Here is a 22452-nt window from a genome sequence, read left to right as displayed (position 1 = left end):
ACCACAGTCATTTGTATAGCTAGTTCTTTTTTGAATTTCATAGTTATAATCAGTTTCTTCGGTTTCGCGCACAAGAAACAATGGTCTGAGTATGGTCATCTCAACGTATGACGGCGATCCACACTTGCACAGCTAGTAGCCATCGCCCTCGCCCCCCTCTTTGCTAAAGCCTTTAGTCTCATACAAGATCTGAGCCCTTGATTCATCTCGATGCTTCTTGGCTTCGATGTCACCCTTGTGGTAGGGCTGTAATTGATGGTATTCGACTTGCCGGAGCGGAACTTCGTCTTCTTGGTCCAAGTCCTAATGTCGAACATGGATGGAAGCGGATAGACAAAGACTAGACAAAGACTCACTATTTCACCGAGAAGCACAACATTTTCACCTCGTATAAGGAACAAGCCGTGCCAACTCTCTGCGAAGGCATTGCCATGGTATATCCGTTCGACAGTGTCTTCTAGGACGAGATTTGCTACACGGTCAGAAGATCAGAACTACGCGTAAAGGTCGGGTGGATTGCGTGGTGCTCACCGAATTGGTCGTAAGATCTCAACACCCCGTGTAGTTTTCTGCCGTCTCTGAGTATGACGAGCATCTTCCCTGCGAAGAGGGAGACATGGAGAACGAATTGAAGATGATATGAGGGCTCAGGATGGAAGAGCCATAGGATTGACGGACGTACTGTCCACGCAATCCACTAGAGATCCAGACGTCGTAAACGGAATTAGAGAGTCCATCGTGGAAGAGAAACAACCGATGTCACGCCTACCAATGTGTGACTTCCTCGCCTGTGATCGGTGCTTGATTTTTTTATGATTTGGGAAACTTTTTTAGATCTCTGCTGTTGGTGCACGTACATACACTTATGCCTCGGATGGTCAGAGAGAGAGATCTAGAGGGAGGATTTAGGAGTTCATGGTGAATCGATCTTACCCCCAACTTGAAGTCAAAATTTCAAACGTGACACTGTCAATATCGCCCCTGGCGGCCCTGGCTAGCCTGTATAAAATCAACAACACTTCTGACTCGCCCCCCATTCGACTCCTACGTCGCTCCCTTCCGCTCGTTTGTTCTTGGTTCAAATATTTCGTAAAACCGTCATGCGCTCGTTTTCTATACTGTCTTTTCTCGTCGCCGCTCTTGTCTCTGAAGTCGTTATCGCATCTCCCGGGCTCGCCCCAATACGTCTTGCACACCATGGCGGCATTGCCAAGCGGCATGCTGAAGGTCATGCCCTCTGGAATGCTGAGAAGAGGCAAGCCTCTGGAGCTAGGTTCACTTGGTATAAAACTGGCCTGCAAGTCTCATTCATGTTCCTCCTTCTCTCTTTTCGTTATTCTCATACTTGTTATCACAACAGAGGAGCCTGTGGTGGGTATAACGGAGATGATGATCGGGTGAGGCATATTCTTCCAGACTTTCGTTCAAAACCTAACGGTTCATTAGATTGTTGCACTCAACGAACATGTGAATATCTATCCCTTCAAAGACGGCTTTCGTCGACTAAATCTGTCTAACAATTAGCAATGGGACGGTGGTGCACACTGTGGCCAGAAGATTACCATTGAAATCGGCGGGAAAACTGCCGAGGCAACCATCACAGATCTCGTCCGTCTTCCTACTTTCATGCCCTTTCATCAACCTCTTTATTTTTCTTTTTTTTTTTCCCGCCTGTAGTGCCCCTTTGACAGTTGCCCGTATGGCGCCCTGGATTTCTCTTCTGGTTTATTCAAGATCTGGGCATCTGACCCTGCCGCAGTCGGTGTTATGACGGGAAATTGGTGGTACGGCTCTGGGGGAGGTAATAACCAACAGACCACGACGAGTCACCATGAGGAACCAACCACCCCACCGCCTCCTCCACCCACGACCTCGACATCTTCAACTACCCCACCGCCGCCGCCGCCCTCCACAACGACCACGACCTCGTCCACCTCAACGTCCATGTCGTCCAGCAGCTCGATCTCATCTTCCACCACCTCGAGTAGCAGCTCTTCCTCGTCATCCGAATCCGGTGAGCCGTCTCCACTCTAATTGCTTCTATATTTTGACTCGCATAACTGAGCAGCTACACCAACTGCCGGAGCTATGGTTATTGGCAACATCATGAGCTTCCAAAAGCTTCTAGGCAACTTGGGAGGTCTTGTTGCTAGCGGGGCCACCATTACGGCCTGATTGATTCCTTTCTTGTTAAGCGTTTATGGGCCTCGGATGGTGGCTTCTGTGTTACAATACCCTCCCACCCAATATTTATTTATCACATTCCATCCATCAGTATCCATCTGAGGGCGATCGCAAGTTTGTCTCTCAATACCTCTTGCAAATCAGCACAGCGTTAGAATTTCTTATTCCTTAACAGTCTATTATGGCTGCTTTAACCGCATTTAAGAACAGTTCTTTGTCTTGTCCATCGTCGTTCCGGTTAGCGGAAAACTTCCACAAACGATATGTTCCTCGTATCGACTCTCGCAAGGCAACATTCAGCGAAACGTTAACGCCACAGGCAGATTCTGTCTCATCCGATTGCGAAAGTTCGTCATCATGCCCGTTGATTATCTCCTGTGGAAGTTCGGTTCCCTTTTGGAGATTGTCAGTGACGCTATGTTCCTGTGAAGGTATAATGTTGACGGAGATTGCCGATGAAGGCTGATCACTGGAATTCGACTGTAAAGCTCGAAGACGTTCTGTAAGATCTTCGGGAGATGGAGGACTGTTCCGACCATGAGGCGGCTTTATATTGAAAGACTCGTATGGGATCTGAATGATTGGGTTGTGATCTGCACGGCTATCGCCTTCTGCTGGATCGTCTCGACTGTAAAAATCATTCAGCTGGTGGAGGTCGTCCTCCTGGTACGACTCGGGGTGTTGTTCTCGCTCTGGCGGTGGCGTTGGACGAGTTGAATCGGCAGTACCTAGGGAGACATCAACATATGAAAGACGTTAAAGAAATCAGACGAACCGTGAACGGTCGCATATTGTGACCAGTAGTCATCTTCTGAAGACTCCGCGTTACTCAAGAAGCCTGGACTCCGCTGGCTTCCCCCCGCATTCCCATACGAATCCCAGTAGGATTCGTCCTCCGTCTGGTCATTAAAGTGGTTTGTTCGGGAAGCCCCAATCCCAACGTTCGTGATCGCAGAGACGGAATGGAAGGACTGTGTCGGAAATGGCATGAGAGCTAAGTTATGGTACTTCCAAGAAGAATCTTCTACGTCCCACTCGAAAACCATTCGGATATTTGGAAGGTCCTGATCGACAGTTGGAATCTCTGCGTGCGCAAAAGTAGAGTCGATGTCGCCGGTATAGTGAATATTGAGGTTCGAAAGGATACAATCTAGTGATGTTGAGGACGACTCTAATATATCGAAAACCTTCTGCCGGTCTGGGGACGGCCATGAGAGATAAGAAGCGGGGTCTGAAGAGGGGTCCCTGAGATTGAGAAAGAAATGTCTATTTAGGAGATTCTTTGAAATAAGGTGGCTGGGAATGGGATCTGTTAATTGAGAAGGCGGGACGATATACTGAAGTAAAAGCGAGATTGTCGCTGGTTCAAGTGGGGAGGGCATAATTACGGCTCGCTTTTCCTTTCTGGGATTGATTCTTATATCATCTTTGATCCGAATCACGTGCTATTATTCGCAAGTCATTGCCAACAACCACGACGACGACTCCCAATCATCTCAAAATGCACAGAACAGTTGTACTGTCATTCCTCCTCGTCTCTCTTTTCGCAGTGTTTGCTCAGGCTCAGGTATGTACTTCACTACTTGCAACCAGGTTATTCCCAACCATTTCAGAAATCAGGTCAACAACACCACCAGCAACGGCAACAACAGCAACTCACAGACCAGCGGTACCTCCCAAACGACAAGTGGCGGAAATCAGACCAACCCGACTGTTAACGTTATTACTACCACCGGTTCAGATGGCCATACCCAGACTATAACGGTCACCCCCACAGGGTCCAATGGAAACTCTACACAATCGACATCAAGCAAGCCACTGCCCACAGCAGCTACAGATGCTCTCGATGGTGGCGGTGGTGCAACTGGGGCACCAGTACCGGGTGGTGGTAATGGAGCATACGGACCTGACGACAACTACATCGCGGCTGCACAATCGCTGCCCAGGAACCTTATGCTGGTCACCTTTGCTGGAGTTGCAGTAGGGGCGTTAGTGACGATTTTCTAAAGATGACAAGCTCAGCATGGTCGTTTTTTGGGTTCTCAATCCACTTCTCACGATGGTATAGGGCGGTTCTTATTGTCGATCACGGACGGACACACATTCATCTACGTACATTTCTCAGCTAGGCTTTCGTTGTTTTCCTCGTTATGCAAAGAACATCGTTACATTGTTACATATATTATTACAGTCAGCATACCATAGATCATAATCGGTGTGTGAAAGAGACTAATTGAGTTTTCTTCTATGAGTAGGCTTACTCTCACCCATCACCTGTATAGATCTTTCAATCCAAAGCTTGCCTCTGTTCATCTGTCCGCTAGGATGTCTACGGTCTCTCCTGCCAGCAAAAAGCAAAAGCTGCAAAAGGTCTGGAATATCATTCTATTGCAGTATGTGAACTTGAAATTTTCTTTGGATTCAGGTCATCGGGACTCACAACGGAACATTTCACTGCGACGAAGCCCTCGCCGTTTTTCTTCTGCGTCAGACCGCTGTCTATCGTGATTCGGGTATACAAACATCCGAACCTATGAAGCATTTTCGCAATCAATAACTTAACGACCTAGATCTCAAACGCACACGCGACCCGAGTGTTCTCGATACTTGCGATATCGTGGTGGACGTCGGTGCTGTATACGATGAATCAAAGCAAAGATTTGACCACCATCAACGAGGTTTCACTGAAGTTTTTGGACATGGGTACGAAACAAAATTGAGCTCTGCAGGGCTCGTGTTCAAGTTCGTGTCCCTAGACATATCCTGTTGTGCGGCCTCATTTCATACAGCTCTGTTCTAGGCATTTTGGAAAAGAGATCATCTCCAACGTCGCTCAACTGAATGTCGATCATGAAAACGTCCATACCTTGTGGTTGAAGATGTACAAGGTTCTTCGTATCTATTTTTCCTTGTCCCGATCAGCCGTCTTAACTTCAATACAGGAATTTATCGAAGCCATCGACGCGGTTGATAACGGCATTTCTCAATATCCGACGGATCTGAAGCCGAGATACACAAATCGTACGGATTTGTCCAGTCGGGTGGCTGCCCTGAACCCACCTTGGAATCAGACACTTGATGCAGCTGGCGTGGATGTGCGTTAACAACACTACCTTTATGATATGCCAGACTGATATCCTTCCGCTCCCCAAGGCCCAATTTTTAAGAGCATCTTCCTTGACAGGTGGAGAGTTTATGGGAAAACTCAGCTACTACGCCAATGCTTGGCTACCTGCAAGAGAGTTACTGACTGAAGCGATGGCCAAGAGCAGAGCGAATATAGACTCGACCGGGAAGATCATCCTTTTGGAGCAATTTTTACCCTGGAAAGTGAGTATTTTATGGATTTTGAAATCTTCTCAGCCGAAATTCTCTCTAGGAGCATTTATTCGAACTCGAAACCAAGAGCGGCGGTCCGCCTGCCGCACTATACATCATATATCCAGACGAGTTTGGTGGTAATTGGCGTGTTCAAGCTGTTCCCGTTTCGCCCGATAGTTTCGAAAGTCGTAAAGCGCTTCCAGAGAAATGGAGAGGTGTACGGGACGATGAGCTCAGCAAGATTAGTGGCGTAGACGGTTGCATTTTTGTGCATGCAAGTGGCTTCATCGGTGGTGAGTTTGTGCTGTCGAGGCTACAAAACTCTCTGATGGTTGATCAATACACTCAGGAAATAAAACAAAAGAAGGAGCGATGCAACTTACAAAATTGGCACTCGAGTTGTAACATCTGAATTGACAAACCTAGTTGTTTTGATCATACAAGCATGTCCCAGAACAGCCGATCATTTTAAGAGAAAAGTAGTCACCGCGAGGGACACGCGAGGGACGTGTGGTATTCATATGCAGAACACGTTCCCCTAGCATGAGTATGCATTTCACCGTGCTTCCCCACTGCTGTGCCATTCCCTATTTAAATCTCTGACAATACTGGTGGCAGATGGTACCACTCACCGTTCACGACGACGAAAAAAACTTCGACTCAGCAGAAAAAGGAAGAAAAAACGAATGGGTCTCATTTCTGGAAACAATCTCCATCCCCTTCTATTTGCACTTATGGCCCTTTCTGCTGCAGCAGAGTTAGGTCTGACGTCTTACTTGGTGACGATGGGCAATGAAGACGATAGATGGCCAGGTGCAAAATACCGCGGACTGTGCGACTCGCATCTTTCTTCCCCAGTATAAACTGATCAAGACTCACTTTTAGGCTGATATTGTCTCTGTTTAACGCGTCATGGACGCTGATCTTTTCGACGGCGTACATGATGTACATTTTCGATGGAGGGATACACTTTCTGGCCAACGTCGCAAGCTCAGTGGTCTGGATTCTGCTCACGGGAGTGCTCTGGGTAAGTAATCTCAATCTCTCGACAGCGGACGTCGTCATTGTCATTCACTTGGTTTTATCAGGGAACAGCAGCTGGACTGCTTCATGGCACTCGAATTGGCGGGAATTGTGCAGGTGAACCAGCTATATCAGAGTCAGTGCACACGTCATCCTGCTCTTTGCCGCGTTTTTGACCTCTGCATTTACATGGTTGCATAGGTGTCGACAATCGCTCACAGTGGAAGCCCTAGGCTGGACTGAGTTCGGGCTTTGTGTGTTGAACTTGATCCTTACTTGTCTTTGGATCCGTTCGTGCGCGAGCTCAAAGAAGCTTTCTGCTGTTGGAGACTCCCGGAGAATGGTCTAGATTATTTCTTACAGAATGCCTTTTCTGATAATACTTAGCGAGTGGTGCCTTTGCGATGTAATTGTAATCTACATCGTCTATCTAATCTGATTTGGAACCCTTGTCATCCCTCGGACATCTAATTTTATCCTCTTCCACCACCACCACCACAGCCAGCTTCGTATGGCAGGGTCTCGCCATCTAGAAACGCCTCGCCATGACCATCGCAGAGCTTCATGCGATGAACTTTTGGCTTCAAGTCCTTATGACGGCGACCATCACGATGAACCAGTTGATTCTCAGAATCTGCTAGGCCATAGTACTTCTAATGTCGAAGAAGAGATGGAAATCGAACGTCATAGAGAAATAGAACATGATGCGTCGCTGAAAAGGCGAGCACTTCTTATCCGCACATTAGCCTTACTTTGCGCCTGCTCCCTGGGTGTCGGCAGTCACTAGTGCGTACCATGCCTTTTTCCCTCGATCTCCTAATTCAGGTATTGTTAGTGCATCTTATGTTCTAGGCCCTTTGAAGAGTCGCTTGTCTCGTGAACTTGGTACATCTCACACCGAATTTAGTTTGTTGCTCTCCGCCGTCACTCTGAACAGCACTTGGACTCCACTTGTCGCTGGTGTAATGGCTAGTGCCCTCGGCACTACGTTCACTAGCATCATTGCCACCGGAATCATCCTCGGTGGTAAGTCTCTAAGCATTCAGTCATTGTTTTTCTTTTGGATTTCAACCCTTCCCAGGTCAGATCATTCTGCTAATCGGGGAGATGTGGGGGAACATTCGTCTCATGGCGCTGGGCTTGTTTATATTTGGGTTGGGCGTTAGTCCCCTCGCAGTCGTTCAAGAGACTATCATTATCCGTTTCTTCAAATCACACAGCCTGGGTGTATCTATGGCATTCGGTCTTCTTGCTGGGAAAGGCGCTTCCTTCATTTCAGCTCGCACATCATATCCCCTGACCGAACATTTCGGTACCCGTGCTCCCTTCTATATTGCCGCCATGCTAGCGGCAGCATCATTTATCGTCAATCTGGTTTATATTGCTGCCTCTAAGTGGTTGGTGGACGGCGCATGTGCTGAACTTGAAGCTACGGACATCTCGGCAGAAGCTAGACGTAGGTCCGCCACAAATATGACGGAAGCACAGGCATTAGAGAAGGTGGCGGCTAAAAAGAGAGTCAATCTTCGAGATGTCACAAAATTGGGTGATGTCTTCTGGGCGTAAGCGTCAGTTTCTAGCCCCGTCATTACCCCCTCAACGTCTTTAAGTTATGTCGCTTTGAATGTGTTCTGTGGTATGCTGTGGGCGCCGTTCACTCATCTTGCATCGTAAGTTGAAACGGTAGCTTTTCACTCATGCTTCATCTCACCATTTGCTCCGGCCCAGGAATATCATCGAAAATCGGTACGGAATGTCGGAGGAGGGGGCAGCAAACAACGCTTCTTTCCTCCTTGCAGGCAGCATATTTTTGTATCCTCTTGTGAGTTGGATTGCAACGTCAGTCCTCCTATCCACTAAATAATTATTCACTGTCAGGTTGGATTCCTGGTCGATCGCTTCAAGCATCGACCCATTATCGTTCATCTACTGCTGCTATCATCGACCCTGACAGGCCTGGCGTACCTTTGGCTTGCTCTTCCTCCGGAGTGGACTGGGAGTGCTGTTCCAGCAATCGCGTCGTTCGCCATCAGCCATGGATTTTCACCGCGTAAGAGAAGCAGTGAAACCCTCAATTTCTTTCACTAACGTCTAGAGTTCTGCATTTAGTTCTTCTCGTTGTCCTAGTGCCGAAGATTGTGTCACATAATTACGTCTCGACCGCCCTCGGGGTACATAAGAGCGTAGGTCTTTCCCCCGTAGTTTCAACCTCCGCCTCGCTCAAATTGAATTACAGTTGGAACAAACGGGTACCACCATCTTCCAAACGTTGGCTGGAATGACACTCGACCAACACAAACGTGGACAGACGAACAGCAAATCGGCTGTTCAGCGTGTAATTAACATGTGGTTGATTCTTGATATCGCTCAGTTCTTCTCCATCTTGGGGCTTGCCTATCTTCAGCGAAGGAAAGACAAGGCGGAGGAGGTTGCCTCTCTGTCTCGCAGCCCATCTGCAGGTCACCCGGGAGAGGAGTCTGCTTTGTTGGGAGACAGTCCTCATCAAAGATACATCTCATCATCGTCATCCAGGATCAGGCGATCGCTCAGGAATGAACTGCGCACGAAGCGCGAGTCCAAGAGGGGGGAGGTTTTTGCATCCCTCGGTGCCGCCTCGGTTATATTTACGTGGGTACTTTTCATGGGCACCGCGTACTTTAGGTTAGGCAAGAAACACAACTAAACTAGTTATTGACAATGCTCGTCCGTGACTGAACAAACTAGGTATCATCTTACATTTAGTGTTATTGACTACTAACCAGGTGACCTTACCGTATCAAATGTAATAATACTCTCGATTGCATGTCATGGCAAGAAAACAAAGAAAAAGTTGTTTATTTCCCTTTGCTCTTGTTCTTGGTGTGTTTCCCTTTCTTACCCATCCCTCCAACGTTATCACCTTTTTTGGCCCGGACACCCTCAGTTCGATTTTGTGCGTTGTCTCCAAAGTCCTTCCTGAAGGAGCCTCCGCCCCAAGAGATACGGGCGGTCGTTGCACGGGTTTTCTTCCTCGATTTTATTCTCGAAGACGCAGGTCTTCGTCTCTCGGGATCACCTATCTTGGCTGGGCGCGCAGCTTTCTTCGCAGATCGTATGGCAGCTTTAATGGCACCACCGTCTCCATCCTCAGCGTCTGTTTCCATTGCCAACTTTCTTCGCTTAGCTTTCCGCGACAGACCAGCGAATTTATCACGCTTTGGCTAGGAAAACAATTTAATACAATAGCATGGAACGCCGACGAACGGAAGGGAAAACACACTTTATCTTCTTTAATGTCCTTCTTCTGCTTGGTGACGGTATGTCTTCCCTCGTGCTCTTGCTTACTGAGAGCTAGATCCGTCTTAAGCATGAGCAAGCACTCGAGCGGCGAATAAGCAGAAAGTGCGCTTCACCTTGTGTAGTCTTCTTCTCCTTTTCCGATTGGAACCATGCCCTCGCAGGTCTAGAAAATATTTCTGCTTCATGTTCGATCATGTTCTGGCCCTTCTTGAGTTCCATATCTGCTTGACGTAACTAGACCAGAAAGAGAAAGAAGTAAACCCAGAGCGCGTGAAGGAAGATGAATAATCGAAACTTGTTTTTCTTCCTTCTCTTCTTTCAAAATTTCTGCAATCTCGTCCTTGAGTTCCTCCAATTTTTCAACCCATTTCGCGACTGCCTCTGAGGGGACAATTCGATGGCGGACTTTGTCTTCTCCTGCGCCGTGCTTGATGGCAGCCTTAAGCATTTTACGATCTGCTTCTCCTACGAGAGTCACAGATCTGGAGTGAAAAGTTAAAACTATAGGTCATAGGCTGTCAGAGGGGGACATACCTGCCATTGGCACCAGCTCGAGCAGTCCTTCCCACACGGTGCAGATACTGAGCAAGCTGACCAGGCATATCATAGTTTATCACCGTTTCGATGCCCTTAATATCCAGACCACGAGACGCTAGGTCTGTGGCCAGCAAGTAGTCAACTGCACCGTCCCTGAACTGTTGCAAAGCTTTCAATCTCTGTAGATTGAGTAATCAGCACAAGGTTCGGAACACACGCAGAGAGCAGAAGATCATTACCTGCTCTTGTGTCAAGTCACCGTGCAATTCTTCACTCTTCAAGCCGACCAAGGAAAAGACTATTCGAAGTTGATGCGCAAGTTTCTTACTTCGCACAAAGATTATAACGTTGCTTTTGAACGTCCGTTTACAGAGGGTCACAAGTAAAGCCGAACGCTCCGTCTCTTTACCTGCACGTACCCTGACGAATTCTTGCACCAATCCCCGGGCCATAGTTCGCTTTGGATCGACGAAGAGGCGAACGGGTTTGTTGAGTGACATCTTCACGAGCTCGTCAACAGAGTCGGTCATCGTAGCAGAGAACAACATGGTCTGCCGAGACTTGGGGCAAGACTTAACGATTTCTGCCAGCTCGTCAGCAAATCCGTCTGAAAGTATCCTGTCGGCTTCGTCGAGAACCAAGATGTCGAGGTTCTCAAGGGTAAACGACGGTGAATTGTGTATGTGGTCGATAAGTCGACCGGGAGTGGCAATAACCACGTCAGGTCGATTCCGAAGCACTGCCTCTTGGGACTTGAGCGAAAGGCCACCTGGGAAATGCTCGGTTTCAGTACCTCAGAAGGATGCGGGTTGCTGATAATCCGCTCACCGACGATTAGGCAAAATGCAATGTCCGTATGAGTCGCTAACTTAGTTCCGACTTCAAAACACTGGACTGCCAATTCCCTAGTGGGAACTAAGACCAGACAGCGCGTAGCGGCGGCCTTTTTACCTTTTCCACGGTATAACAAACGTTCTATCATCGGTATAGTGAACGCTGCTGTTTTTCCGGAACCCGTCACGGCTCCTCCGACAATATCTTTGCCAAGTAATGCCATAGGTATCGTAGCGGCTTGAATCGGGGTGGGCTTCTGGAATCCCATTGTGGTAAGGGATTTCAAAAGCGGGCGAGAAAGATTCATGGTGATAAACGAATCATGGGCATCGGAGAACGACGACGGTGTCTCAAAAAAAGCTGTTTTGCGATCCTTTTCTAATTGAGTCTCTTCCTCAGACTCGTCTGATGAGCTGGAACCTTCTTCTGGTGAAGCTTCCTCATTGTCCCCCTCGTGTTCGTGTTCGTCTTCATCCTCTTCACCGGAAGTAGCCAAAGGGTCTTCCTCCTCGGCTTGGTCGGTCTGTATACCGTCAAACTCTTCAACATCTTCGTCACTCTCTCCATCCTCATCCTCAGATTCTTCGTCGTAGTCGTCTGAATCTTCCCCATCAGTTGTTTTTCTTTTCCGTTTAAATGCTACCCTTCGACGGGCGATAATGTCGTCAATTGATATCGGTTCCTTCAGAAATTAAAGCTCAGTGACAGAAGAAAACGCAAAACGGATTCACATACCAATCTTGTACCTTTAGCAAGTGTATCCGCACCAACACCACGGTCCTCGACTAGGTCTGTGTATGGATCGATAGTCACGTCAAAAGTGAAATTCGTGTCAAAATGAGCGTCTTCGTTTGTCTTTGAAGGAACAGGAACATCCTCCGTGTCAGAATCGATAGTCATGATGAAGTCGTCCATGGTTTGAGTAGTAAATAGCAAGCGAACTTGACCAAGCTTGGGTGGAAAATTTTTACTGGGGCCGGCGATTCGGAGATGCCTGTCTTACACTCGCTTTAAAGAGGCATATAATGCAAACGGACCTTCTTAAGGCAATTTGAGGACAAAACTATTTCAGACCATTGAAATGCCTTTTATAGATTTTTTTTTGGCAATTTGCGACATTTATTAATTATTGTCGTCGAATGGACTTGAATTCGGTAATAGTCATAATAGTAACCGACCGATACAGACATAATGAAAAGTATAAGAACGGGATAAAAGCTATCAAAACGCAGCAGGCTGTTCATACTCTGCAGGCGGTGGTTGGTAAGTCTGCTCCCCTTGGGGAAATGCCTCCTCTGCCGGGATTGGCATGGGTACCGAGACAGGTTCTCTTTGTTCCGAGGAAGGCTCCGAGACGATTTTGTCGACTGGGGGCTCGAGGATTTGGACGGAATCGGGGAGAGGCTTGCGAGGGCCGACTTGTCCTTCGGGATCCCAGCCCTTCATGCTGAAATTGAGAAGAATGACGATGAAAATCCATCAGTCGAAAATGAGACATGACTTACATCTTGACTTTGATTCCGAGCACGCCCTGCTTGAGCAAGACGTGTCGCACGGCAAAGTCGACAAAGTCGACGGCGGGTTGACCAGAGTGGATCATAAAACCGTCGGTGAATTTCATAGATTTGGCACGAGCTGCGCGAAGTTTGCCAGAGACGACAACCTCGCAACCCTTGGCACCGGACTCCATAACGAAACGAAGGACACCATAGCACGCACTAACGACTATGTTTAAGGGATGCGCTTTACCGATTCTGTAGAAGGTGACGTACCGACGGACGGCAAGACCACTAAGCAGCTTGTATCTCAAACTCTCACACTGAGAGGAAGCAGAGAGACCACGGTATTGAACTTTTTCAGCGTAAAGCTCGAGAGAGTTTTCGGGAAATTTGAATCGTTTTTGAACGAGTGAGGTGAGTTCACGAATACGACGACCTTTCTCCCCAAGGACCTCCTGGGTGTGGGTTGCCCGGATGATGATCTGCCGAAGTAATTAAGAAACCTATGCTCGTCCTTATAAGACCAACAGCGTACCTCAGTGCGAACATGCGTAACGCGGACATCACAGCCAGAATAGCCCTCCTCAGCGAGTTCTCGAGTGAAGAATTCGTTGAGTTCAGCCCGGAATACACCGTCGGCTACGAACTTTCTCTTCTTGCTAATTTGAGCTGCCATTGGTTTTTAATAGGGAACTCTGTGCAAGTTCGAATACTGTAAAAGATGGAGGAGGGGAGACCGATGCTCACTTTGAGTTCGACTTTAACGTCGGTGGTATACGTTCAGTCGGGTGGCTTGCAACTGCATAGTTCTTTTCGGCATTTGCCGGGGAGGAAGGAAGAAAATAGGCAAAAAAAAATTTGGGTCCGAACTACTTTTTCATCTCCTTGCCGCGACCTTAGTTGTGAGTTTCCTCCCCTTCGCTTCCCTTCAATGACGAGTGTTGTATCTTCAACCTATTGGCACCTCTTAGTAGACTTAATCCTACGACTCTTCGTATGGATTACTGACATGAATGACTTGCTGAGATGTTTTCGACTGCTATACCCATGGTCACTAACAACGACTCTTTCGCAGGAGGACCATATATTTGGATTCTGTACAAATGTTTTCCGTCGGATCTTATGTTGTTCTGTAGCCATTTCGCCATGAATCTAGAGTTTCCCTCCGAGGTTCTTTGCCTCGTTCACGAACATTCCTGCGGCACCCATACCACTTCCAACACACATACTTGTGACAAGAATCTTCTTGTTCTTTCGCTGCAATTCAGCCAAACCAGTCACGACTTGACGAGTGCCAGCTGTTCAAAATCATTAGATATATAATCTGAGGAATCATGCGAAATGCCACACTCATTCCTAGCGGGTGGCTAATGGCAATGGCACCCCCGTTGGGATTAATCTTCTCCATGGGAACCTTAAGCTCTTCCACGCAGTACGCGAACTGGGACGCGAAAGCTTCATTGATCTGGAATGAAGTGAGTTTTACTTCGTAAATTCCGTTTTGATGACCTACTTCATAGACGTCGACATCTTCCTTTGTCAGTCCTACGAGGTCTAACAGTTTGGGTATAGCATATATCGGCGAGATGCCCATATGCCTTGGTTCAACCCCAACGACAGCACTTGCAACCCATTTGCCAAGAATTTCCATGGCATCCTTCTCAGCTCGCTCCCTCGTGGTAAGGATACAGAGAGCGGCACCATCTCCTACACCACTTGCGTTTCCTGCTGTAGTTGTAGCTGCACCCCAATCCGGAAAAACAGGCTTTAAGCCGGAAAGACTTTCTTTCGTTACACCGGGCCGAATTGTGTCGTCAACGGATATTGTGGTGCCACGGATATTTATTGGTATAATTTCTTCAGTAAATGTGCCGGAAGCCTTTGCCTGATCATGAACCAGAGGTGGTTCAACCTGAGTAATTGATGAACCAAATAATGAATAATGTTGTCACCTCATTGGCGCGTGTGTGAGAAATAAGAGCATATTCATCTTGCTTTTCCCGAGACACTTTGTACGTTTCTGCTACCATTTCGGACGTCCATCCCATTGGCTGAATGAGTGAGCATTTGAATTGTACAACCCAAGCGGAGAAGGAGGAATCACGCACTTGAAGACAATCATGAGCTTCAGCATTCTGTCCAACTGTTTGGCATACGTCGGGAGTGGGACGAGGACTGAAGTAAGATGAGGTCAGAGTAAGATGGTGTCGGCGAAATAAAACGCACTTAAGACTCATACTCTCTACACCAATGGCAAGGCCAAGCGAAGCCTCGCCCGATTGGATTGCATGTGCAATATTTCTTATGGCCATGAGTCCGGAGGAGCAGAGTCGGTTGACGGTGGAAATAGGAACCGTGTTTGGAATCCCAGCAGCAAGAGCAGCAGCTCGAGAGACATATAACGGAGAAGGTGGGTGACATGTTCCTATTGAGATTTGAGTGGAAGATATTCGTCAAAGGAAAGAAAGATACACACCGACACAAATGTCGTCAATTTTGGACGGATCTAGTTTGGTTTGTGCAAACGAGGCCTACATAACAAAGTTGAGTGGTGTCTGGAGATAAAGAGGAAAGAGAACTCGTTATACGAGAAGCAGAGCGTGAAGCATCTCATCGACGGGTGTATCTTTCAGTTGGCCTTTCTTTGCACGACCGACAGCGGTGCGTTTGGCAAAAGTAATGACAACGTCGTCTGGGTTCTTTTGAAGGATGGCGGAGAGGCCACGGGGAACACGAGAACTAGCAGAGCGCATGAAAGAAGGAACTGTGCGAGAGATGGTGGTTCTGGACAGCATGGGAGGCAACACTGCGAGGGTCATGAGAGCAGGCAGGATCGAGCCGATACCGAATAGGTTATTGATCTCTATTTACACACGAGAGTTTTATGTGGTCGACGTTCCAAAGTATTCCCACTGCCCAGGTTCTGGTTTCTCTTCTAGAGGTTCCCAACTATTCCATGTACTGTGCTTGAGTTGCGGAGAGGTGGGAAGAACGTTCATAACTCACGGTTTCCATTCCGCCATCTTTCCAACGAGACTCAGCTCGTCTTCTGCGATATGCAGGGATTCTTCAATCTGACCCTCTTCCAACTGCTTCTCTACAGCGGTGATGTCTCCGTTGGCTGTTTTCACGATACTGAGTTTCCGAAGCGTCAACGCCTCGACCCCCTGGCGGTAAACGGACGTTGTCGGTATGTTGTTGAGGGCAGTCAAGGTGGACTCGTAGACTTGAGCCAACGCTGAGAGTGGGTGGGGGTGCACAGCAAGGCCTGTGATTCGTGTTGTGGTCTTTGTGACCTGATACAGAGGGCGAGTAAAACGAAACATTTTGGTCGGTGAAAGAGTTGTGACCGCACGGGACGAGTATTGGCCTTTCACCACCATGGTACTCCTAGCGCTCCCAGCCTTAAGAGCTGTCCCGTCCCTTCTTGGTCTATCAAGACCGTATGGTAGTCCCTCCCATATTCCCTCAATAACATCTTTGCTCGAAGACCTCTTTCCCGGCATTCTTCTTGCCGTGCCAAAGAAAAAAGTGTCGCATTCACGAAAGGCTATGAGAGCTGCTAATAAGGGCTTGAAAGACAAAAGAAGTACGTTCTTACTTTCAAACGACTACAGTTAGTTCACATCGTCTCTTTCAGACATCGTGAATTGCCCAGGATGTGGCTCTCCAAAACTCGCACACCACCTGTGTCCCAACTGCTATGGTTTCCTACACAAACTGTGGAAGTCGATCTCAAAGTCCAAGGACTCGCATACTATCTCTTAACATATCCAGGTACGCCCCGGGTGAATTTGTCCAAAGTCGAATCTCAGCTCTCTTTATAGCAGGCACTTGCAATTCTACCCTAGAATTCACCTTTCATCTATGTCACATCGTGCTCTTTCAGCGAGTTCTACGGAGTATGTGCCAACGAAAGCTTCGTCAATGGCGCAGAGTTCGCTGCAGAGGACACGAGGAATCATATCAGCTTCAAATGGCTTTTCTTCTACTGGTTCCCTATTATACCTGTAATAGATACTCGATACTGTATACAGTGTGAATGAAAGCGGATCAAATAAGCAAGGCAAGAAAATTAGAGCTACAAGAATGATGTCCTTCATAATATAGGTCCGAATCAGGCTGATTCTGATTGTTCACCTTGGTTTTCCGTCGCTGGGGAATCCTTCCCTTCTTCCCTGACTGGCAGTGGTGGCTGACCAGGGATTCGCTATCTTTCCGTGTAAGATGGAAGCTCTTAAAGGTAACGTTTGGGAGAAACTTCACCTTGAAAGCGAACTTACAGACCTTGAATCCTTTGCGATTCAAACCTTTCTCCATCCAGGCCTAACTCGATTGTCAAATACATGTTTGGTTTGAAAAACAGTCGAAAAACCTTCTCAACGATGTACAATCCATCAAAGCGATATCTGCGAGAATAAATGGGTAATGAAAAGAACGGATAGAGTCCGAACGACCCTACCCTTCATAGGGGGCATACGGTGATTTGAGCTTGTAGCCTCGGATCACTCTCACGGGCTTCTTGGTTTCAGACGAAATCTGTTAATGGATGTCAGTCGTATTGGTGGTCCGCACGGGCCTCCCTCTGACCTTCAAAGATCGATTAAACTGTGTTCGAAAGAAGCTCAGACATTGAAAACGCGTCATTTACATAAGAAAGTGTCACGAACGTTATCGTCAAAAGACTGGTCAGAACTTTGAGGTGCTGTACGGAGCTAATTGCGTTGATTAGCCAGGAGTTGTGATAGCAAGTCATGCCGCCTTACATTCTTGGGGGCAGTTTTCGTTCCCTTGAGGTCGCGTCCACCTGTATTAATGTTGTTTTTTTGAGCAAATGATGGTCGTTCTGAATGAAGCGCAAAGAATCTTAACCTGAGCCAGTGTATGTACTGTGACCATTTTCAGCATCGGTAAACCAAATATGAAGACACTCACAATGCATAACCCAGATCAACGTCGTCTTCATATCCACCGCTCAGTGCGACACTATACGCTCCTTTTGGACCACCCGAGATACCAGCGACGAATGGTCTATAGTAACATGGTAGAACGGTACAGAGAAACCGTTGGGACTTGAAGCTTGGACTCACGCGTGTACTGCGTCTATACTACACTCCTGACGAGTCTCCCACCATGTTCCTACTTCGATTCCTGGTATTGATCCAAAAACTTTCCTAGACACATACATATTCACGTCCATATCATCAGAAGGTGCAATGTGCCAAGGATTGACGGAATGGGAATGGGGTGGAATGAGATATGCTTTATCACTCACGGATCATGAACGCGCTTGCCATTCAACCCACCTCCGCCCTGTGGCCCTGCGTTCCACACCTTCCTAATACCTGTTTCTACTGATATTAGAGTTGGATCTGATATCACCCTTTCCGCCTTATAATCAACTGTCTTGCCAGCGTTTCGTGAACTTCGACGCAGACCAGTGGATGCGTCATCCATTTCTGTTTCTCGAAAGACTTTGACTGGAGACAGAATACCGTTGGCAGTATCCTCAGATGGACATGTTTTCCTTTTTTTATTGGATACCTTTTGAGTTTTTGTTCGTGTCGTTGTCGGTTCAAATTTTGGTGTGTCTAAGCCTAATTCTTTCAGCAGCGCTTTATTCCTGGGAGAATGTCAGTGAGAAGTTGAAAAGATCCGACGAGAATAAGTCACCTTTCGATATTTTTTAGACGCTGTTCCTCGTATTCGGATAATGCAGGCATCGTTGTTGGTGGTAATGGCAAGCGCGTCCTGGTGAATTCAAGGCGCGAATGGTGCCACGATCATGATGTGCACGTGGTCGTGAATCGGGGTCAAACAATTTCAGTTATGAAACGTAAATTAAAACAGTGAGCCAGTGAAAAACAAATGGATTTATCTTGCATTATATACCTAATAAGTAGCAACCCAGAACACCATCAGAGCACCAAAGTTCGAAAGGAAACAAGGATATAACAAACCCAGCTTTACTTAATTTTCTTGAGCTAAGATCAAAGCCAAATGAGTGCAGGAGCCATAAAGCATGCTAAGAGACGTACTCGTTCCGTGTTCTGAAAGATTCTGTTATCGAGACCAAGAGTCTTTTGTTCGATAGTTTCGATACGCTTGTTCTGAACGTCAAGTTCCTGTCCCATGGCCGTGCCCAATGCTTTCAATCTCTTCGTAACCTCTGATATTTCATCGAGGTTCTCGTCTAACTCGTCCTCTATTTCATCATCAGAAGCAGTCTCTTCAAATTGGTAACGCTTTCGTTGTTCCTTCCTGACAGCTTGAGATGCTGCTGAGCGGATACGACCACTTCCTTGACCGTCTTCATCACCGGCTTGACGACCATACGTCTGAGCGCGTCCCAAACGATCTTGAGTCTCTCGCACATCCATCATGGCCTTCTCTCGTTCTTGACGCTCCTCTTCATACCTATCCTGAATCTTCGCATCGCGAGCGGCACGTTTGGCGTCTTTGTTGAATACGATAACAGGCCGGAAGATTGAGCGATTGAGTTGTTTCAACTCATCAGTTCTGTCACTCGCTCGTTGTGAGTGTCCTTTGGAAACGTCCAAGTGACGCTCAGTGTTTGCAAGGCGCTCTTATTACCTGGTGTTAGGGGTGTCAAGTATTCAAACGATTGAGAAGCTTACCAGATTGGTCTCCAAGTTTGCCAAGGGTGCCTCTAGCCGTTTCCTCAGCCTCACGAGCCATGCGTAAAGCATTACGGGTTGAGTTGACACTGTCCTGTTTCATAAACTTCGTCTGCTGTTTGATCCCCTCAACATCATCTTCGTCTCCCTCTCCATCCCCAGCCCTTGGCGGACCATCGAAGAATCGCCCAGAGCCTGACTTCTGGGGATTGTATCCACTGAACAGCTCGTTGCGGTCTTGTTCTATGTTAGCGGCCCCACGAGAATAGACATCGCCAACACCGTTGCTCCTGCTGTATTTGTCGCGAGCGGGATAGGCATCGTTTTGTTGGGTAGCGTAAGGATCGCCATCCCTACTGGCGTTGTAGCTTCGGGCATTAGATGAACGGATGGATGGCCGAGGAGAAGTGCTGTTGGGAAAGGTGGCGGGCCCCCTTTCAGAATCCACCGGTGGAATCAAGGGTTTATCGGCATTGCGACGAAAGAAGGACATGGTTGAAAGTTGAGAAGGATACGTTCAGCGCAGAGATGGTGGCGGCCTTTTTCAACAACACTGCCAGGTCACCGGCATCACCTGACGCATCCGGCAGTGTAGTGCACAGGTTACCGTTACCATCGACAACGTATGTATGGCCCGCTACCATTCCTATTCGTCTATCACGTCCTAGCAAGGTTGACGTTACTTATGGGCTGTATGACCATCATGTTTCTGTCTAGTACATCTTCAGAAACCCGACGCTACGTAACGCCCTCTTGCCCATCATACTACATAGTCACTTTCAGCACAATCTTTCTCCGTCAGTTCAACCACAGTGCTGATCTATGTAAGAACAGTTCTCAGTTGGGCACTGCCTGCCCAACTATCATTACTCGGGTGGTCATCACATCTTTGCACAGATCTGGTTTCTCTGATGCAAGAACCGACCATATAACCACAACATCTATCAAGTACTCTCAATACACGTTCTTATTCTTTTCATGAAAAGGACCGCTCTCGTGTCCATTCTCGTGCTCAGCGTTGCCGCCCAAGGCTTTGTCCCAAATCCTGCATGGCGGGTAAGCAGTCATCGCTCTGTTCGCCTCAACGCACTCACCAGGACCAGAACGCCAGCATTACCACTTCCCCGGAGGAACGAATAGCGGTTGCGAAAGATGCACTTGATGTCACCCTCTCGATGATGGTCGATGAGAAGGGTCAACTGAAATTTGAAGGTGCGAGGAAACCTAGCGGAGGGGGAAAACACTTTCTCCCACTAACATAGTGGCAACCTCATAGACACGAATTATGGGGCAGCTGCGAATCTTTTTGCTCAAATGGCACAGTTTGACGGGTTCACCAATCAGAGTATTTACAGAAATCAACTCCTGAATCTATTCCCTCAGGCGGAGATTTTCCGTCCCAACTTTACACATTCTAGTGTGAGTCAATCTGTAAGCCTCTCTTCCCCCTCTTTTTTGTTGTTGTTGATTAGTCGCATGTGTCGAACAGATCAATTGGAGATTGTAAGGTTTCCTACAGAACCGCTATACTGCCTTTTTATTCATCGACAGCCTAATGATGCAGAGGGTATTCCATCGCTGCTGTTCATGCCTATGCAACATATTCTGATTCGAGGTTTCTCGGTTGGGCGATGACTGCTTGGAGTTCGGGGAATTCCTATACACTATCAGAGGAGGAACTACGCACCGGGAAAGTCTTCGGAAAGAATGTCACAATAAAAAGTACCTGTGCGAATCGTGAGTAAGGACAGCTCGATAGTGCAACATATCCGGTGACCATAAGATACAGTGACCATGGCGGGTGGAACCTTTTGGGTAAGTTTTTGTTTCCAATAAGGTGGCAGGGCTATTCAAGACTGTCACGGTTAGAGGAATGTGACCGACGATGGATACTTGAATGCGCTATCAACTGGGTGAGTCGATGAAGTTTTTGCCTACGAGTACAGGAGTGGCTCAAGCTGATGATACCTCCAGGACATACCTCATGTACTTTTTTCCTCATTTTCTTTAAAGACAAATGCAGAAAATCTAACACTTTATGCATTCACCAGTGCAACATCTATGCTAGCAGAAATTACGAAGGAAGAAACATACCTCACATCTGGAATTGAAACAGAAGCATTCTATTTCAATCACTTGCGGAATGCCCAAGGTGATATGCTAGACGGTATAGCCGGAGACTCTTGTGCACAGCGTCATCTGGAAAATCCAGATTTATTAATTAGTATGAATTAGTATGAATTAGTATGAATTAGTACTAATTAATAATAATCGATACTAATTGGCACTAATTCAATTAGTATGAATTAGTACTAATTAGTATGAATTCGCTAGGTTATCAAATTAATTCATACTAATTAGTAGGCATTAGTAGGTAAATAAATTGTACATACTTCTGTATAGTGTACTATTTTATTACTATACTATATACTACATAGTGTACTGTTTTATTAGTATACTATACTATGATATTTTGAAGTAGAACCTAACTAATTTTAGTTACTTACTTACATTTATTAGTATTAGAACTACACTTGTCCGAAATTTTTCAAGTCCGAAATTTTTTCTAAGTCCACTATGCATACAAATATAATAGATATACTTATATATATCCTATTAAAGAGTTACAATAAGGTTATAGTAGTAACAATGCTTATACTTATAATTTTCCTTAGACCGGGATTGAACCTGGTGCTAGCAGTTATGATTGTGTTACACCGGCGGGTACCCCATATAAGCGGTAACTTGTATTTCATCAGTTCCTGGTCAATTTAGATGATTCTGGGGTGGTTTTGGGGGTTTTTCTACCCCCTGAATTCGATTTTGAGCTTATCTAATCGTTCCCATCACTCCTTGAAGAGATAGTGCTTGTACTGTGTTGCAAAACAGTGTATATTATGTATTTTAATGAGAACTGATTCAATCCATGTTCATCTGGGATGTTTTCTAGGGTTCTTTGACCCTCTGAATCTGATTCTGGCCTTAGTTATTTTTTCCCACCACTCCCTGAATTGATATCATTGTTTGGCCAGAATTTTAACCATTTCAGCACTGTATAACCATGGTTGATGATAAAAATATTGGAGGTGGGTAGAACTATGTATTTTTGGGTGCTGAACTCGAATTTCCAATCAGCT

At 46.8% G+C, this 22452-nt stretch overlaps 13 protein-coding genes across 13 annotated transcripts; 5 read left to right on the top strand and 8 right to left on the bottom strand.

Annotated features, from left to right (window-relative positions):
* Window positions 1–132: 132 nt before the first annotated feature.
* Window positions 133–964, bottom strand: E1B28_001118 (uncharacterized protein; the record flags this gene model as incomplete). The annotated part of the gene is made up of 4 exons (XM_043147020.1): window positions 770–964; window positions 532–697; window positions 357–472; window positions 133–303 (listed from the first exon to the last, which is right to left on the bottom strand). Exons 1-4 carry the CDS (start codon window positions 857–859, stop codon window positions 133–135), a joined length of 543 nt encoding a protein of 180 aa, XP_043015725.1. The 5' UTR covers window positions 860–964.
* Window positions 965–1100: 136 nt separating this feature from the next.
* On the top strand, window positions 1101–2175 carry E1B28_001117 (uncharacterized protein; the record flags this gene model as incomplete). Its single annotated transcript, XM_043147019.1, has 6 exons — window positions 1101–1297; window positions 1361–1397; window positions 1447–1467; window positions 1525–1608; window positions 1678–2014; window positions 2069–2175. The coding sequence occupies 6 exons, from the start codon at window positions 1101–1103 to the stop codon at window positions 2173–2175; spliced, it is 783 nt and encodes a 260-aa protein (XP_043015724.1).
* Window positions 2176–2352: 177 nt separating this feature from the next.
* E1B28_001116 (uncharacterized protein) lies at window positions 2353–3566 on the bottom strand (the record flags this gene model as incomplete). Its single annotated transcript, XM_043147018.1, has 2 exons — window positions 2353–2912; window positions 2960–3566. The coding sequence occupies 2 exons, from the start codon at window positions 3564–3566 to the stop codon at window positions 2353–2355; spliced, it is 1167 nt and encodes a 388-aa protein (XP_043015723.1).
* A 119-nt stretch (window positions 3567–3685) lies between these two features.
* On the top strand, window positions 3686–4191 carry E1B28_001115 (uncharacterized protein; the record flags this gene model as incomplete). The annotated part of the gene is made up of 2 exons (XM_043147017.1): window positions 3686–3751; window positions 3805–4191. 2 exons carry the CDS (start codon window positions 3686–3688, stop codon window positions 4189–4191), a joined length of 453 nt encoding a protein of 150 aa, XP_043015722.1.
* Window positions 4192–4509: 318 nt separating this feature from the next.
* E1B28_001114 (uncharacterized protein) lies at window positions 4510–5910 on the top strand (the record flags this gene model as incomplete). Its single annotated transcript, XM_043147016.1, has 8 exons — window positions 4510–4554; window positions 4610–4697; window positions 4755–4926; window positions 4985–5072; window positions 5127–5279; window positions 5338–5514; window positions 5564–5798; window positions 5855–5910. The coding sequence occupies 8 exons, from the start codon at window positions 4510–4512 to the stop codon at window positions 5908–5910; spliced, it is 1014 nt and encodes a 337-aa protein (XP_043015721.1).
* Window positions 5911–7016: 1106 nt separating this feature from the next.
* E1B28_001113 (uncharacterized protein) lies at window positions 7017–9211 on the top strand (the record flags this gene model as incomplete). Its single annotated transcript, XM_043147015.1, has 8 exons — window positions 7017–7314; window positions 7364–7554; window positions 7610–8090; window positions 8139–8198; window positions 8257–8350; window positions 8407–8578; window positions 8638–8711; window positions 8765–9211. Exons 1-8 carry the CDS (start codon window positions 7040–7042, stop codon window positions 9209–9211), a joined length of 1794 nt encoding a protein of 597 aa, XP_043015720.1. The 5' UTR covers window positions 7017–7039.
* A 140-nt stretch (window positions 9212–9351) lies between these two features.
* DRS1 (nucleolar DEAD-box protein required for synthesis of 60S ribosomal subunit) lies at window positions 9352–12215 on the bottom strand. Its single transcript, XM_043147014.1, has 8 exons — window positions 11914–12215; window positions 11173–11860; window positions 10584–11113; window positions 10342–10523; window positions 10103–10289; window positions 9921–10041; window positions 9788–9858; window positions 9352–9728 (listed from the first exon to the last, which is right to left on the bottom strand). The coding sequence occupies exons 1-8, from the start codon at window positions 12091–12093 to the stop codon at window positions 9363–9365; spliced, it is 2325 nt and encodes a 774-aa protein (XP_043015719.1). The 5' UTR covers window positions 12094–12215; the 3' UTR covers window positions 9352–9362.
* Window positions 12216–12399: 184 nt separating this feature from the next.
* On the bottom strand, window positions 12400–13353 carry RPS3 (40S ribosomal protein S3; the record flags this gene model as incomplete). Its single annotated transcript, XM_043147013.1, has 4 exons — window positions 12400–12625; window positions 12684–12896; window positions 12951–13159; window positions 13213–13353. 4 exons carry the CDS (start codon window positions 13351–13353, stop codon window positions 12400–12402), a joined length of 789 nt encoding a protein of 262 aa, XP_043015718.1.
* A 476-nt stretch (window positions 13354–13829) lies between these two features.
* Window positions 13830–15496, bottom strand: E1B28_001110 (uncharacterized protein; the record flags this gene model as incomplete). Its single annotated transcript, XM_043147012.1, has 8 exons — window positions 13830–13975; window positions 14028–14142; window positions 14191–14562; window positions 14630–14728; window positions 14786–14852; window positions 14904–15102; window positions 15154–15208; window positions 15266–15496. 8 exons carry the CDS (start codon window positions 15494–15496, stop codon window positions 13830–13832), a joined length of 1284 nt encoding a protein of 427 aa, XP_043015717.1.
* Window positions 15497–15559: 63 nt separating this feature from the next.
* On the bottom strand, window positions 15560–16183 carry E1B28_001109 (uncharacterized protein; the record flags this gene model as incomplete). Its single annotated transcript, XM_043147011.1, has 2 exons — window positions 15560–15626; window positions 15684–16183. The coding sequence occupies 2 exons, from the start codon at window positions 16181–16183 to the stop codon at window positions 15560–15562; spliced, it is 567 nt and encodes a 188-aa protein (XP_043015716.1).
* A 611-nt stretch (window positions 16184–16794) lies between these two features.
* E1B28_001108 (uncharacterized protein) lies at window positions 16795–18400 on the bottom strand (the record flags this gene model as incomplete). The annotated part of the gene is made up of 12 exons (XM_043147010.1): window positions 16795–16887; window positions 16944–17003; window positions 17053–17086; window positions 17140–17216; window positions 17268–17285; window positions 17348–17392; window positions 17444–17484; window positions 17550–17566; window positions 17613–17708; window positions 17768–17851; window positions 17953–18300; window positions 18351–18400. 12 exons carry the CDS (start codon window positions 18398–18400, stop codon window positions 16795–16797), a joined length of 963 nt encoding a protein of 320 aa, XP_043015715.1.
* A 243-nt stretch (window positions 18401–18643) lies between these two features.
* On the bottom strand, window positions 18644–19808 carry E1B28_001107 (uncharacterized protein; the record flags this gene model as incomplete). The annotated part of the gene is made up of 3 exons (XM_043147009.1): window positions 18644–18661; window positions 18716–19263; window positions 19316–19808. The coding sequence occupies 3 exons, from the start codon at window positions 19806–19808 to the stop codon at window positions 18644–18646; spliced, it is 1059 nt and encodes a 352-aa protein (XP_043015714.1).
* Window positions 19809–20168: 360 nt separating this feature from the next.
* On the top strand, window positions 20169–21510 carry E1B28_001106 (uncharacterized protein). Its single transcript, XM_043147008.1, has 6 exons — window positions 20169–20371; window positions 20419–20527; window positions 20592–20734; window positions 20867–21052; window positions 21105–21130; window positions 21185–21510. The coding sequence occupies exons 1-4, from the start codon at window positions 20294–20296 to the stop codon at window positions 20948–20950; spliced, it is 414 nt and encodes a 137-aa protein (XP_043015713.1). The 5' UTR covers window positions 20169–20293; the 3' UTR covers window positions 20951–21052; window positions 21105–21130; window positions 21185–21510.
* Window positions 21511–22452: the final 942 nt, after the last annotated feature.

The sequence above is a fragment of the Marasmius oreades genome, chromosome 1 (assembly GCF_018924745.1).
Source record: "Marasmius oreades isolate 03SP1 chromosome 1, whole genome shotgun sequence".
Lineage (NCBI taxonomy): Eukaryota > Fungi > Basidiomycota > Agaricomycetes > Agaricales > Marasmiaceae > Marasmius > Marasmius oreades.
Note: the sequence above shows the minus strand (reverse complement) of the source record. Positions and strands in the feature narration are given on the sequence as shown.

Coding starts and splice junctions, on each gene's coding strand:
- DRS1 (XM_043147014.1), bottom strand. CDS start 12,093: ATGGACGACTTCATCATGACTATCGATTCTGACACGGAGGATGTTCCT. Junction 11,861..11,913: donor TTGCTAAAGGTACAAGATTG/GTATGTGAATCC, acceptor TAATTTCTGAAG/GAACCGATATCAATTGACGA. Junction 10,524..10,583: donor GTGACTTGACACAAGAGCAG/GTAATGATCTTC, acceptor CTCAATCTACAG/AGATTGAAAGCTTTGCAACA.
- E1B28_001106 (XM_043147008.1), top strand. CDS start 20,294: ATGAAAAGGACCGCTCTCGTGTCCATTCTCGTGCTCAGCGTTGCCGCC. Junction 20,528..20,591: donor GGGTCAACTGAAATTTGAAG/GTGCGAGGAAAC, acceptor GCAACCTCATAG/ACACGAATTATGGGGCAGCT. Junction 20,735..20,866: donor CCAACTTTACACATTCTAGT/GTGAGTCAATCT, acceptor ATTCATCGACAG/CCTAATGATGCAGAGGGTAT.